The sequence below is a fragment of the Ceratotherium simum genome, chromosome 32, assembly GCF_057802395.1.
Source record: "Ceratotherium simum simum isolate JZ-2026a chromosome 32, ASM5780239v1, whole genome shotgun sequence".
NCBI classification, from domain to species: Eukaryota; Metazoa; Chordata; class Mammalia; order Perissodactyla; family Rhinocerotidae; genus Ceratotherium; species Ceratotherium simum.
The window spans coordinates 17,008,856-17,025,708 of record NC_141931.1 but is presented as its reverse complement, the minus strand read 5'-3'; the positions used below and the strand labels follow the sequence as shown (position 1 = coordinate 17,025,708).

Sequence of the window (16,853 nt, the reverse complement as noted above, 5' to 3'; positions counted from 1 at the left end):
TAATTTTTGATTGAATGCTTAATATTGTGATTTTTATATTGTTGAGTGACGGGTTTTGTTGTATTCCTGTTAAAGGGTATTGGACTTTATTCTGTCACAAGTTAGTTTACATTTGGATCAACTTTATCCTTCTGTGGCTTGTTTTTAAGTTGTTATAGGATGAATTTAGAGTAGTCTTTTGGGGTAGTTTAGCCCCATTACCAAGGTGTAAACCTTCTGGATGTTCAACAAAAACTCTCCACTTGGGTATGAGCTCTGAAAACTGTGTAAGCTTAGGGAACTCTTCAACATCTAGCTCTCAGTCACTTTTTGCCCAGCCTTGTGGAGTTTTTAACTTAAGCATATGTGGCTCTTTCCACAGTAGAACTAAGTGAACTCTTATGTAGATTATCTGGAACTTTTTCTGCGTATAGCTCCTTCTACTCTGTCCTACAAATTCTAGCTCCCTCAGCCTTCCTGAATTCCAGTTTCTGTCCCCTCAGCTCATTGAGATCACCATTTCTTCTAGGGATTGCCTACTCTGCACTGAGATCCGGAAACTGCCTTTAGGCAGAAAGTCTGTGCTACTGATATCTGGAAAGTGCCTCTAGGTAGAAAGTTGAGGCAAATATATGGCTTATTATTTGTGTTCTTCCTTCTTGGAGATCATCATTCAGCACTGCCTCTGGTCTAGTCTCCCAACAGTTACCTCAATACATATTTTAAACATATTTTTTCAGTTTGTACAGCAAGAGTATAAGTCTGTTCTAGTTATTCCATCATGACTGGAAGTGGAAGTCTTGGTCTGCCATTTTATTTTCAAAACTTTTTTTCACCCAGAATTAGCCCCAAATGCCTAGTCTATAATTGCTAAGGAACAGTCTGTTAATTCTGTTTGAAAAATTTAAAGAAACTTTTTAGTGTACAGTTTTTCACTTGTGTCATTAACAAAAATTAAACTTCTCTACCATATTCGCCCTTTTGTATAGTAGTCTATTGCCTGTAGTAGTTACGGGGGAAAAAAGCTGGATGTACTACTAACTGATTGTTACCATTCTCATTTTTTAGACCTAAAGATTGTCTTCGGTCTGTTATGAGGAGAGTGAACCATAAAGATCCTCATGTTGCTATGCAGGCTCTGACTGTGAGTGATTCTGTTTTAAGTTCTGCCACAAAATTATCTGCCAAAATTGAGCTCTTTTAACTTCTGATTTTATGCTTTTAGCTTCTAGGAGCATGTGTATCAAACTGTGGGAAAATTTTTCATTTAGAAGTTTGTTCAAGAGATTTTGCTAGTGAAGTAAGCAACGTATTAAACAAGGTAAGGAACATTATTTCTAGAAATGAGTTAAGACAGTCTTCTTTCTTCATGTATTTCATTGTTCACTTCTTCACATTTTAAATCACAAAGGACAATTTTGTGCTTTTTTTTTAATCCTTTCTAAGCTGTGTCTATTCAATATATAAATAAATGTTATCTTTCGTTTAAGAGACTACAAATTTACATACTTCGAGAGTTGGGTTTTTTCAAGGCAAATTAGAATATATTTAATCTCTTTTATCATTCCTTTCATATAATAAGAAAATATGTGTATTTCTCTGCCTTATTAAGTAATACCAGTCTATTTTAGGCGCAGTTTTTGTAACTATTTTTGTAGCCACAGAGATATTTTCCTGATGTGGAACTGTTCAGAAATACGGCCAAAATATGGCTCTGTTGTTTTCATCTTGACATGAATAAGGCCACTACCTGACCATCACAGAGTTTTAATGCTACACTGTCTACTTAACTGAATGTGGAATAAAGAATTCAAATTCTACAATTCCAGGAATTTTAAAAATTTAAGTTACTAATTAATATGTGTGAGTTTTCCCAGTAAAAATTGATGCATTCTAAAGGTAATTATTTCTGGCTTTTGGAGGGGAGGGAAAGTGGGGTGGATAGAGTGGGAATTATATATCAAGAAAAAATTTTAAAGTGTTTAAAGGGAAAATGCCTCATGTTTTTTGGGAAAAATGAGTATTTCCAGGTTTTAGTAGAAAATAGTATAGAAATGAGATAAGAATTTAAAATTCTGTACTTCTTTACAAACATTATGATTATGTGATAATTCTTTTCCGGTTCTGCTTTATTCACTTATAATTAGGTATTTTCTACTAACTAATAACCATCCTTTTAATATCTTGAATGTCCATGAAAATGTACAACTGTTTATGAAGAAACTCTAATGTAATGTTTTCTATAATTTAATTGAAGGTGTGATACTTAAACTTGTATTTAGTAACATCAACAACTGTTTTGAAAAGTAAACAGCTGCATATAGGACAAAGGACTTCTCTTTATTTTCCAAATGTTTTACAATGAACATATTAGTTTTTTTTTTTTTTTTTTTGTGAGGAAGATCAGCCCTGAGCTAACATCCATGCTAATCCTCCTCTTTTTGCTGAGGAAGACCGGCTCTGAGCTAACATCTATTGCCAATCCTGTTCCTTTTTTTTCCCCCAAAGCCCCAGTAGATAGTTGTATGTCATAATTGCACATCCTTCTAGTTGCTGTATGTAGGACGCGGCCTCAGCATGGCTGGAGAAGCGGTGCGTCAGTGCGCGCCCGGATCCGAACCCGGGCTGCCAGTAGCGGAGCGCGCACACTTAACTGCTAAGCCATGGGGCCGGCCCGAACATACTGGTTTTATACTTAAGGGGGACATGTTATTTTGAAGAAATGAAGTTTCCTGGAATATTGACATGCAGTGGACCTCAAATTAGGTCTCAGATAATTAAGCAACTTGGGAAAAATACATAGTCATGCACATTAAAAGTCAGGAATTAGAAATAAAGGAACCATACCATTTATTCTCTCTTTCCAACTTATTTTTTATTGGCCTGCAAAAAACAAAACAAAACAAACTGCTTTTCTTTGTCTTCCTGATGTACTAAGCTTGCTTAGTTGCAAAATACTCTGAAAAGTCCTGTCTTTCTGACCTCCAAAATAAGTTATTGCATATTTAATCTGTTTTAATTTGATGTGGGGTATGTATGGTGGTATCTTCTATTGTTTTTCACAGTGTGAAAATAAAATTAGTTTGTTTCTAGTAACCAACTATATTTTCTTATGTATCGTCTAGAGCTGGGGTAATTTGGGATTTAGAAAGAAATCTACAACACTTTATAATTTTTATATTTAAGGTATCTGTATTAAATCATTAGCCAGGAAATCAGTACTTTTTAATTAACTTTATTCTCTGTCTTTTAGGGTCATCCTAAAGTGTGTGAAAAATTAAAGGCTCTTATGGTTGAATGGACAGATGAATTTAAGAATGATCCACAGCTTAGTCTAATATCAGCAATGATTAAGAACCTTAAGGAACAAGGAGTCACATTTCCAGCTATTGGCTCTCAGGTATTTTGTAAAGCTGTGTGTGTGCTACACTTTGTTTCTCTGAGGTAGCCATGTTCATTTGAATTTTTCTCTTTTTCTTCCAAACCCAGGTAGGTTTTACTACTCCAGAGGAATTTTTGTTAAAAATCTTGCATTCACAGGTGCCAGAAAAATATAGTGGAATATTAATGTGTTCCAACTTCCATTTTCCCACTGTTTCTCCTTATAAATGAATTGGTTTAATATTTTGCAGTTTTAAAATGTTTTTATATTATTTTAATAATATAGACAAAATTGCTTTATTATGTCAGGTAATAACTGACAATCTTATTAAATGCTCTTAATGCTATAATTTACAAAGAATGACAGCTCAAAAATTAGGATAGGCTTAAAATTTCAGGATGAGTTTGAGGTTCTTTTGATTATAAAAATTACGAATTCCTGTATTAAAAATGGGAAGGAGTTATAAGGGAGTCCATGGGAAGAGAAGCACATGAAACATCTTTGCCCTTAACAAGAGCTGACTAGTGCATAAGTCTTCTTCCTTTCTCCTAATAAATATGATTCATTGAAAGGCTTGACTTCCCTTTTCCAAAAAAAAATTATTTATACGATGAGATCAATATCTAATTTACGTGATATAGAAAAAAATGAAAGGGTATCTCTTTCATTCTTTTTCTATTCTGGGTCACCTTCAGGATGCCCAACTAATCAAGGGGGTTAAACTGTGTGGTAATTTCCTCTACTGCCTTTCCTCACTGAGTGGATCGGGTGGAATATGATGAGTGGTGGGCAAGTCCGAGCACCTCTCAGCTGTGGAGGGCTCAAGTTCAGGGTTTTCACCACCTCAGGGAATTGTGAAGCAATTCATCCAGACTTATCTAGACTTTCTTCCCAAGGCGCTTCTCGTTTATCTGAGTACTCTTGAGATGTGAAGACCCAGAAATCTATTTGGGAGGTGAAGGAAGGAGAGGATATTTTTCTTCTTAATTGCTATAGTTTTACAATGATAAATTATGTCTTTGAGCAGTATTCATTCTTGATAGCTGGCTTTTACTACTTTCAGAGTAATTTCTAAAATCGGTATAGTTAAGAAATAATTTTATGCAGAATAATTGAAGATATTTTATAATAATTTCCTTGACAACAGAAGCAACGTTTAATTATCAAAAAGGAGACCCACTACAGAGAAACAAAGAGTGTAGATGCGTAGTGGAATTGCAGTTTCTATACCCCGAGAACCTGTTCTAGAGCTTGTTACTTAAAATATGGTTCATTGACTATCATCACCACCACCTAGAAGCTTGTTAGAAATGCAGCATCTCAGGTGCTACTCCAGACCTATGGATTCATTAGCACCATTTTAACAAGATCCCCAGATGATTCTGTATGCACATTAAAGTTTGAGAAACACTGCTCTTGAGTACAGCTTTCAGTGCAAGTGAAAACTGCATTTCATTCCACAAAGGGACTTGTTTCTATAAGAGAAGGAAAAAGAATTAATGGTCTCAGATGTAGCTTTGTTTGGTTAACCTAGAATCTCAGATAGTTGTGGGAACAACTTTAGGGATTCTTGAATCTAATTCCCTCATTTTACATATGAGGAAACTGAGACCCAGAATTGTTAATTGACTTGCCCAGGGCCACAGCTAGTAGTTGACAGAGCTGGAACTAGAAAACAGGCCTCCTGACTCTCAGTCCAGTGTTCTTTCCGCTACACGATCCTGCTTCCTTTTGATGTAAAGGTTAGTGGATATGTGTCTGTCCGGACTAGGCTTCAAAGGACAAGAAGTGGAGCGAACACTGGCAAGAGCATTTATTGATTGATTGGCAGAGAAGTTAGGTTACTGTCCTGTTCAAAAAGATTCAGAGCCTAGATCAGCAATCATGAAGTTAGCAGTTACTTCTCTTCTTTTCATCTAGATGTTATAAAATATGTGATACCTAATTTTGTCATAGTTGCTATCTTTCAGCCGCAAGAAATATATAAAGTGCGTGTAAAGTAAAGTATGATGAGATAGAATGGTGATTATTTTTATAGTAGATTTTTAAAAGCTTATCATTGAAAACCATATTTGTAAAGAGCTTCACATTTAATGAAAAAGTGCATCATCTAGGATCAACTGCAGAAGTCCCTCTAGATTTTAAAGTCACTTAGTTGCTGAAGTCATTACTACAATTTAATCAGTCTAGATCTTTGTTAGCATACTTAACAAAAGCCTCTGAAAATATAAGATTTTTTTAAGTATATTTTTTCATTCAAGTACAGAAGAAAATAATATAAAAATATTAAGGCAAGTCATACTTTAGTCACCTAACTCATGCTGCTGTGGTTCTTTTAGTACTAACTTTTGCCATAGAGGTAAAAGTAATGCTAACACTGCTACTGTATTTGACTAGTTAATAAGGGAAGTATCATTGCCACACTTGGAACCTGATGATAGACAGAAACTTTGAAAAGTGTGCAGTTCAGGAATGTAGGGCTTACTATAGCTTGTTTCTGTACTTCCTTCTTGACTGATAGAGATTCCTTCACAGACCACAAAAGATCAATATGTCTATTTTGTGAAGTTAAATAATTATGGAAAAAATTTCAAGTATAAAGAGAAAGGTTACCTCTGACTAAACATACCTTCAATTTTCAGAGGTGTGTGATGATTAAAACATTATCTAAAGAAGATTACAACTAGAGGTGGGTCAGAATTTAGAGTGCTTAAAGTTCTAGTCCATGAACTACAAAAAGATCAGCTTTTCTAAAAATAAATGCCTTGTGCATTTGTTTGACAATTTAAAATATACTAAGTGAAGAATATAGAACCATATTTTACTATGATGTTGAACATTTTGCCTTTAATTTACTCAACAATCATTTATTGATTGCTCGTAATGTTTAGACTCAGATACCCTCAAGGAACATATAGTCTGGTTGTGGAGACAGATATGTAAGCAGATAATTATAATGGAAGCTGAGATTTATTGCCTGTTACTATGTGCCAGGCATTCTTCTAAGTGCTGAACATGTAGTAATTTGAATATTTTTTAGAATTCCATTTTTTTATTGGTTACTCTGAAATTACAATATACATTTGTAACTTCTCACAATCTATTTTGATTTGATGTTGTGTTATTTCATGAAAATGTAGAAACCTTGCAACTGTATAGGCTTTATTTACTCCCTACTTCAGCACCCTTTATGCTATAGTTATCATATATATGACATACATTACCTCTACTTACATTGTAAATGCCAGGAATGTTATACTTTGTTTTAAACCCTGAATGGCCCCCATCCTATCTGATTTTGGAAGCTACATGTGTTAATTTAATCCTCTCAATACTCTATGATGTGTAGGTGCTATTATCCTCATTTTGTAAATGAGGAACTTGAGGCACGAAGAGGTTAATGTACCAAAGGTCATACATTAGAAACTGGTGGGTCTGGGATTTGAACCCAGGTTTTCCTGACTCTACAACTTGCGTTCTTACCTACTCATATCATAGTACCTTCTTTAAAACTGTTACAAGAGGAACACAGAAGAAGTAATGCTTAATTAAGGGGTTTAAGAATGTTTCATTGAGAAAGTGATATTTGAGCTGTTTACTGACAGTGACTTGAAACTCAACAGGGAAAAATGTGGATAGAGTAAAAGGAGCGTGAGGGGAGGACATTATAAGTAGAAGCAAATGTGTGTCAGAGGTGTCAAAGCACCAGTATATATATAATATAAAAGATAAACGTACCAGTATATGTGTGTGTGTATGTATATATATAAGTATACTTATTTTATATATATATATGTATATATAGTAACTGATAAAATGGATAAAATGAGGCCAATAAGATAGGCTGGAGTCTGGTTTGCCTTGATTGCCATGTAAAAACTGAGGTCTAGAAGCTTGTAATTCCGTAAGTGTGAATCAGTGTGTGTATTATTTACTTGTGCACTACCTCATTTACAAAATATGTTTACAGTGGACAGTAATATATTATCAGAATTAACTACCTGTGTTTTGGTTTACAAAATAGTATAATCTTATGAGCATTTATATTGTTATATATAAATCTGGGTTCCTGAAGGTAACATCCTGACTTTTGATCTGCAAGGAAGCAATAAAATATAACTCTTAATAGATACTTGAAATTTTCAAAAACTATTTATTTTTAAAATAGTCATCTCCTTCCCTCTCTCAATTCCTTTTCTGGTTTTAGAATTTTTCTAAAAATTTTTAAATCTCCTCTGGTCTTTCTTCTCTGGTTTGCATACCGTCTGCTTTTAGTTTAACCTCTTTACACAAATCTGAGAGAGTATGGTTAGGCTGCTGGCCCTAAATATGCAATTGCTCTCAGTGTGTTTTCTCCAATTCTGACTCTTCTTCTCCCTTCAAAGTGGAGGCTGCTCCAGTTTGGGTTTCTTTCTTCAAAGTCTGTGGTAGATTGATGAGAAAGTCTTGCAAGTTCTTAGGTTAGGTGGGTAGGAAAGTTTGAGAACAACCCTTAAACGGTGTGTTACTTCTTTTGTGTTAGGCTGCAGAGCAAGCGAAAGCAAGCCCAGCTCTGGCAGCCAAGGATCCTGGTGCTGTGGCTAACAAAAGAGAAGAAGAAGATTTAGCAAAAGGTACGTTTTTAAGTCCCTGATGGTGAGAAGAAAAGTCTCTTACTTAATATTTTTATCCCTGAGATATTTAGAAATAAAAGAATGGGGGGCTGGCTCAGTGGCGTAGTGGTTAAGTACGCGCGCTTCGCTTGGGTGGCCCGGGGTTCCCGGGTGTGGACCTCCACACCGCTCATCAAGCCACGCTGTGGTGACATTCCATATATAAAATAGAGGAAGACGGGCACAGATGTTAGCTCAGGGCGGATCTTCCTCACCAAAAAATAAATAAGTAAATAAATAAAAATAAAAATAAAAATAAAAGACTAGGACTTTACAGCTAAAGCCGAACTCTACTTTGTTCCCCTCCACAGTTTCATTTCTTTCCTCTCCTCTTCCAAGGCAGCTACTATCAAATGTGTCCTTTCAGTCTATGATTTTATAATATTTTTACTGTACTATGTATCCTATATATCTATAAACAATACCAAATACTTTGTGTCCAACAAATTCTTTTTTCATTAATAGTATATGCTAGGTACCATCTACTTGTTTTTTTCATGCAGCAATATGTTTGAGATCTATTCATAATGAGACTGTAAATCAAGTTTATTTGTTTTAACTGCTGTATAATATTGCCATGTACTAATAAATATATGCTGTAATTTATCTAACCACCTACTGATGGACATTTGGGTTTTCTGATTTTTTTTTTTTACTATAACAAGTATACTGCGTTGAGTGTCATTGTACATGTTTTCTTGTGTGTGTGTGTGTGTGTATATATATATGTGTGTGACTATTTTGTGTGACTAAAAGTGGTATTGTTGGCTCATGGGGTAGGTATGTCTTCAACTTTGCTAAATAGTTGTATTATTTCCTTTTCCATCAGCAATGTATGAAACCTCTTATTATTATTATTATTATTTTTAATCTCCTGACAACATTTGGTATTGTCAGAGTTTATTTTTTGTGAATCTGATAGGTTCAAAATGATGTCTAATTATTTTAATTTTTATTTCCTGTGTTACTGGTGAGGTTTAATCCTTTTTTGTACCTTTATTAGCTATTCTGATTGTCTTTCTTTTTTACTGAGTCTTTTTTTTTAAAAAGATAATGGTATGTAGAAAGTCTTTATTTTGGATGTTAATCTTTTGCTTGTTATATCTGTTGTAGATGTCTGTTCTTGGTTTGGGGCTTATGCTTTAACTTTGATAATAGTGTATTTTATCAAACAAATTTTAAATTTTGATGTAGTCAAAAGTTTTACTTTTATCTTATGACTTTTGCTTTTTTATGTCTTAAGATATTTTTCCCTACCCCGAGATGCTAAAAGATATTTTCCTATGATAGTTTTAAAGTTTTGTTTTCCTTTTAGGTTTTTATTGATCTGAAACAGAGGTGGAAGGGAAAAAGAGGTTATAGGTTGAGTTGAAAGCAGGGTAATCAATCTGTTAAGATTACATTGCCAAGCCTTAGTGACACATGGTGGATTAGGGGAGGAGATGGAGGAGACACATTTGAAATCTATTTTGGAGAATCTGTTAGGAGACACTTTACTGTAGTTATTTCCAAATTCCAATTCTTAGACTGATTATGTAACAATTACCTTTGGAGCAATAAAATACAAGTTCTCAAATGCTACCTTTGAGGCTCTGATTTATTAAGTTCCTCAATGAGGCTGGGGACTCTTGACTTCCCAAATGATTTTGCTTATTATTTTGGGAACTTAAGCTATAGAAATACATTGAAAATATGAAAGAAAATATAAAATATCTGCAGCTAAATTTTAAAGAATAGATCTAAGAGTTTATATCTTTTTATTATCCAGAATAATTTAAATTGTATCCATTCAGTAAAGATAGGTATCATGCTGTTCAATTTTTCTGTTAGTTTGCTTTTTAAACTTTCAGTTGTGAATGAATGAATAAAATTGATGGAATGGTGTTTGTTCAGTATAGGGTGTGTCCTGGTTTCCGGCTACGCTTGAAAGAAGAATACTTTCTACCTTCAGATGTCTTTTTGTACCTCTTTGGATTATTGGATATATTAACATTTTTGGTCTTTTTAAACCCATTATTTTCCAGCCATTGAGTTGTCCCTGAAGGAACAAAGGCAGCAGTCAACCACCGTTTCCAGTCTGTATCCAAGCACATCCAGTCTCTTAACTAACTTCCAACATGAAGGCCGAAAAGTTCGTGCTATATACGACTTTGAAGCTGCTGAAGATAATGAACTTACTTTTAAAGCTGGAGAAATTATTACAGTTCTTGATGACAGGTGATGCTTAATATTAAATTGAACATTCATATGAAAATATACAACTTAGCACTTTTGTGTTTCATATTATTCCTGTTGAATGACTTTACCTAATATAATAAAAAAAAGATTGATGCAATTATTTTCTCTGTAGGAGAGTTGGTTGCTTTGCTTATGTCATACTGTCTAGATTCTTATTTTTTAGTTTAATTTTTTTCTCATCTATTATTTAGTTTTTATTTGTTTTGGAGGCCTAGTTTAATCTATTCATTTTTGGTTCCATCTAATAATATATATTGTTAAATTTGTAAGAAAGTTAAGATTTTAGAAAATACACTGAATATGTATATTTATGGAATTTATAAGAAATACATAATATATTGTATTTATTTGTTTACACAGAATAGTATATCTGTGTGGAACAAATTCGTTTTACATGGAATTATATACATTTACCTAATCATAGGGGAGGTGTACAGTGCATTGCCTTTTTTACTACAGCTTTATGTTTACTTGAAAATTAATTGTTACTGATGATTGCTACTGATAACGAAGTACTAAAATTTGCAAGTGGTTTTTAAAAATAATTAAAATATATTTAAGGTTATTCCTATAGTATCACAGTTATAGTCTAATATGTTTTCTTGAGTGGAAGAAAATGAAATAAAATTTGAGTTGGTTAGCTGAAATTGCACAAAACCTTGATCATTCATTCATTCAAAAAATATTTGAGAGCTTGCTAGCTTTCCTTATACTGGGCACTGAGGATATAGTGGTGAACATGGGTATGCACCTGAGAATGTGTTCCTTGAGAACGTTTTGTGCTATAAATGGTGTCAACTGTGTTCTCTTGGGGAGGAAAAATTTGCTAATATGTACTAGAAAGAGCATTGATTTAGGAATGGAGATCTAGATTAAGAGCCTACTATTTATCTTATTACAAAGGATTCTTAGGCTGGAGTCCCTGAACCACCTGAAATTGACAGTTTTTAAGTGTGGGGATCTCTTTTTTGGGGAGAGAGTTTAGAGCCTTATATTAGATCCTCAAAGTGTTCACCAGCTTTCCAAAAGATAAAGAACTCTGTATTTAATAGCCTCTTATCTTCTCTGAGGCCTCATCTCTTATTTGTAATAACAATACATTTATTTCCTCCTTTACTGGATTGTTGTGGGATTCAAATCTGGTGATAATATAAGTTAAACACTATAAAAGGTAAAGATGTATAGAAATAAAAATCTTTATTGTAGTAAAGCATTGTTTTTTGTTCCTCATAGTGATCCCAACTGGTGGAAAGGTGAAACCCATCAAGGCATGGGGTTATTTCCCTCTAATTTTGTGACTGCAGATCTCACTGCTGAACCAGAAATGAGTAAGTATTTTCTAGTCTGTCAGTGGATGATATCCATAATCCTCTTTTAATAAAAGTAGAGTAAATTCAACTTTCTGGAGCAGGGATTCTCAGATGTTAGTGCTTCCAAGGTGTTTTTATAAAAATACAGCTCCCTGGTCAGTAGATTATTTACTAGAAGTCATCTAATTATCTAAGAGTTGAAATCATCTGTCTACCAAGATAATTTTTAGATGGACTATGGACTTTTCTTTAAAGAGAAAAAAATATATATATATATATGTGTGTGTATATATGTATACACACCATTGTAAAAATGCAGATTAAGAAGTGTTCTGGAATATGCATTATGGAATATACATGTACATTATGTATTTTCATTATCATCAGTTGATGAAAGTGTAACAAATGCAGTGTAACCTCAAAGAGAATTCTTTCTGTTCACAGGTTGAGACCAGTTCTTTAGTGTCTAGCCCCAAACTTGGAAGCAGTGGCCTCTAAGTAACATAATGGCTTTCCTAAGCCCTCATGCCAGATATGCAGAAGATGTCATGACTAATCATATAAATAGTTTTTTGTTTGATTTCCAAACCTTTGCTGACCAGGAGAAATAAACTAGAAAGTGGGCCAAGGAGGAAAAGTGATATAACTGGCAGGCGTAATAGTTGCAAGAGACGTTAATTGCCATTAGCTTGTCAAAACATTCATAGACAGGTCACTGTATTTCTACATAATAATGTATTTTAATGACTCTTCATAATGCTGAGTTAGAGTCATCAAGATTAAGTCATAATCTCCCTCTGTTTAAGAAAACAGAAATATGTTCTAGTCTAGAAAGAGTTCTGTTAGCAATTGAAGTGTTTAGAATATTAAGAGTTTTTGTATATAAGTTGGTAAGCTACAGTTACCTGGAAAAAAAATCTCATCTCATCTCATCTTTCTATAATGTCAGGTAGAAAGTATCAAAAAAGGTTATAAACTACAAGATGCTTAGGTCTTTTTTAGTGTATAAGAATTTTAAGAAAAGATCTTTGTATTTTATATCTTTTTGTTTTCAACAGCACCCAGTACTGAATATTATCCAGAATACAGGCTATATAAATATTTATACAATAAATGATACATAAGTGTATGTGTGTGTGTTTATATATATGATAATAATAAAAAGATACTTTTCTTTCAAAACGTAGGAATACTTCTCTTTCAAAAGAAGGCTTTAACAACAAACCGGACATTACAGATCTTTGATAAAACAATGCCCTCTCGTAGTTATTGCCAGGTTGTCTTGTGTTACTTTTATAGAGACAGATTTCCTGATACCCATTCCTTTAATGGAGTTTTTTTTGTTAGAACTCAAAGAAAACATGTTGTAGAGCCTTGTTTAAGTGGCAGTGCATAGTGTGCCAACTTTTTACCCTTTGCTTGTGGTGGTGTTTTTTTGAGGTGGGGGCGGTTAGGGTTTTTTTTTTTTTTTTTTTTTTGTCCCAAATCAGCTGTTGGAAAGGATAGAATTGCTTTGGACTTCTGTTCAAGATGACATCCAAGATCTCATGTAGGTCGTGTAACCCTCTCATCTTTTTTCCCATTGTATAGCAATGCAGCTTTAAAATGAGCATCCTGGCTCTTCTCGTGTGTTTCACTCTGTGCCACCTGAGAGAGAAACAGGAGCGTTAGAGTGTGTGTAATGGAGTTACAGTTCTCAAGCTTGTTAAATGAGTGCTCTCATGGTCCTCGTAATATCATTCTTTTTTTTTTTTTTTTTTTGTGAGGAAGGTTAGCCCTGAGCTAATATCCGTTGCCAATCCTCCTCTTTTTGCTGACGAAGATTGACCTTGGGCTAACATCCGTGCCCATCTTCCTCTACTTTATATGGGACGCTGCCACAGCATGGCTTGACAAGCGGTACATTAGTCCATGCCCAGGATCTGAACCTGCGAACCCTGGGCCACTGAAGCAGAGCACGCAAACTTAACCACTATGTCACCAGGCTGGCCCCATAACATCATTCTTTATGAGGAAGTAGAAGTCCCTTTCACTTAATGTGTTAAGTGGAAGTGTCTGTCCTATTTAGCTTGTTTTTGTTTTGGAGATGCAGTAAGATACTGTGAAAGCACTTTATATATATGTATATATGTTTTTTTAATTCATTTATTTTTTTTGGTAAGGAAGATTGGCCTTGAGCTAACATCTGTTGCCGATCTTCCTCTTTTTGCTTGAGGAAGATTGTCCCTGAGCTAACACCTGTGCCAATCTTCCTCTATTTTTTGTATGTGGGATGCTGCCACAGTATGGCTTGAGGAGCAGTGTGTAGGTCTGCGCCCGGGATCCGAACCTGCGAACCCTGGGCCCCCGAAGCGGAGCATCCTAACTTAACCACTACGCCACCAGGCCAGCCCCCACTTTATCTCATATATATATATATATATAATATTTTATATGTATACACACATACATATGCATACATAGTATTAGTCCCTCTGAGAAAAAGCACTGCAAACTTGTGCATGTCAGCTGTTAGGATGTGAAGTCTACCATGTGTTCTCTTATGGGTAGCAGCCAATGCAGTGCCATCCTAGCTTTCTGCTTGTTAAAAGCTCAAGATATAAAAAGCAGAAATATCTATAGCAGATGTCTCTTTTTCCCCATGGGAAAATGAAATCAACTGAAACTTTTTTTTGGATGTAGAATTTTGCTGTATGGTGACTTGAATGGGATAAATATGTTCCTTATGTTGGAAATGAAACTATTTCCATTTTATACAGAAGCACACACACAGAATATGTAAGTGATAGGACTTCTTGTTCTCAGAATAAAATCACAGGCCAGATTCCAGTAGTGTGGCTAGTGGAGCCAGACAGGTTGGCATTCAAATCTAGGCTTTGCTGTTTATTAGTTTTCTCCTGTGCAAGAGTTTTTAATCTTTCTAAGCCACTGTTAACATCATTTATAAAATGGGCATATCTCATAGGATTGTATTGAAGATTCATTGGGGTGAGGGAAATGTGATATTCCATTAAGCAGATTTAGTAGTTTAATAACTATTACTTCTCTTCCTCAATTCTGCCCCTTTCCTATGTTGGTTCTTAATGTTTTTATGAACACTAATTGAGGACATTGATACAGAGATGAAGAATCCAAAAAGGAAGTTCCTTCCTTTAAAGCTGTATGTGTCTCTCAGTATTATTTTGGAGAAGGTTAATTGCTATGTTAAGCATAACTTTATGTTAACTCATTAATTTGAATTACTAATTATATAATTTGTTACTAGTTATATTGATTAGTTTTTAAAGATTGCTTTGTTTGTTTTTTTTTCCTGTGAGGGAGATCAGCCCTGAGCTAACATCCGTGCTAATCCTCCTCTTTTTTTCCTGAGGAAGACTGGCTCTGAGCTAACATCTATTGCCAATCCTCCTCCTTTTTTTCCCCAAAGCCCCCCAGTAGATAGTTGTACGTCATAGTTGCACATCCTTCTAGTTGCTGTATGTGGGACACGGCCTCAGCACGGCCGGAGAAGCTGTGCATCGGTGCGCGCCCGGGATCCGAACCCGGGCCGCCAATAGCGGAGTGCGCCCACTTAACCGCTAAGCCGCTGGGCCAGCCCAAGATTGCTTTGTTGAGCAAAAAAATATTGCTTCTGGCCAGTAGTTTGTGGATCCCTTAATAACCACTTTTTCATCGCAAAGAATAATGTAACTAAAAAATACAGGCTGATTTAGTGGAAAATCCAGATTCCTCCCAAGGCCGCTTGTAAAGTTCTCCACCAGCCTGGATGTCGTTCCCTTAATAAAAAGTCTGAGTAGTGTGCTGGCGAACATATAGCTAACTTTCCAATTCATTACATTGAAATAGCATGGTCTATTAAACGAGATTTTTCTTTGAAAAGACTGGTAATTTAAAAAGGATTTATTTTAAATTGCAGGGGTCATTTATCTATTGTAAAACTTTGCTTTTTGTCCAGCAATTTACTAAATTCTCATATGTAGTAGGTGATTAATCTTTGTTTCAGAAATATACCTCTTTTTTTAGTGACATATCTTTATATCTCATCTCTTCTAAAGATGAGAAACTTAAGAAATCTCGAGAGAGTTTCTTCAAGTAATGTTCTGTCATTATTGCCTATATCTGCAACCTATTTCTTCTTTACATTTATGTGAGTCTCTCAGCTTGAAGGGAATATAAGAAAAACCCAGTTTTCTCTTGGAAGTTAAAGTGCTTTAAAATAGAATTTTAAATTTATTTTAAGGAAAAGATAAATGTTGCATGTTTTACAGTTAAAACGGAGAAGAAGACGGTACAATTTAGTGATGATGTTCAGGTGGAAACAATAGAGCCAGAGCCGGAGCAAGCTTTTATTGACGAAGTAAGTGATGTGTCCTGCATGAGAGCAGTTCATACTTGGTGTTGAAGTGGAAATGTTTTTCTTGTCTTCTTTAAAAAATTGATTACTTGATTAATGCATGTATTTTGTTGTTTAAAAAATTCTAATAGTATAGACAAAGCAAAGGTTCTCCTTGAAATGGCCTCTCTAGTCCCATTCTTACCATATCAGTACATATAAGTTGTACCTTATTATTTTAAATAATAATATTTAGTATTCCATAGAGTGGATTTATCGTGATTTAATTATTCTGTTAGATGCTTAGGTTCTTTCCAGTTTTTTGTTGGTTTTTTTGCTATTACAAACAGTATTGTAGTGAGACTTTCTTTGGATATATTTAAAAGAATGTGTGACTGTTTTAAAATATCACTATTTGATGCTCTGAAAATCATATCCTTTGTAACATTTTAAACTTACGATGAAAAATGAGATGTCCTCTTTAAAATATGTGAAGGGGTTTATAGATTTTTAGCCTTCTTTTAGGGGAGCCAGAAGTGGAAAGTTTGAAGAGCGCTCTCTTAGAGAAGCAGATTGTAGAAGACCGTGCTGAGAGCCAAGGAATGCCACTGGCTCAGGGACACTTGTGTTCGGCCGATTGCGTCACATAAGAGAACGCATGTGCAGCCAGACTAGTGGTCTTGTTTCTCTGAGAGTAGATGATTTCAAATAGGGTGTAGTTTTCTGTAAACAAACAAAACAGAAATTATCCGCGTGTTAGTTGATGCTTCCTCTCGTTTTACTCCCACCTCTCTGCCTTTTTTTTCCTGTAGGCAAACCTTTCTGACATTGTGTGCCTTCTTTTTTAGACTACTTAAAATGAAAATTGTGAATCTTTTACATTGAAAAATAGTAGCCATTTCAAAATACAAGATTCTTTTGACTTCAGAAGAGTTTTTTATATACTTGTGTCACTTTCA

At 34.7% G+C, this 16,853-nt stretch overlaps 1 protein-coding gene across 2 annotated transcripts in view; it reads left to right on the top strand.

Annotated features, from left to right (window-relative positions):
- The window catches only part of STAM (signal transducing adaptor molecule), a 72,927-nt gene that overhangs the window by 43,101 nt on the left and 12,973 nt on the right, over positions 1-16,853 (top strand). For both annotated transcript variants that reach the window (XM_004425327.3, XM_087420780.1), the window contains exons 3-9: positions 1,048-1,123; positions 1,205-1,300; positions 3,233-3,379; positions 7,884-7,974; positions 10,038-10,230; positions 11,485-11,579; positions 15,830-15,918. In XM_004425327.3, the coding sequence (XP_004425384.1) occupies positions 1,048-1,123; positions 1,205-1,300; positions 3,233-3,379; positions 7,884-7,974; positions 10,038-10,230; positions 11,485-11,579; positions 15,830-15,918 (787 nt within the window). The remainder of the gene's footprint in view (positions 1-1,047; positions 1,124-1,204; positions 1,301-3,232; positions 3,380-7,883; positions 7,975-10,037; positions 10,231-11,484; positions 11,580-15,829; positions 15,919-16,853) is intronic.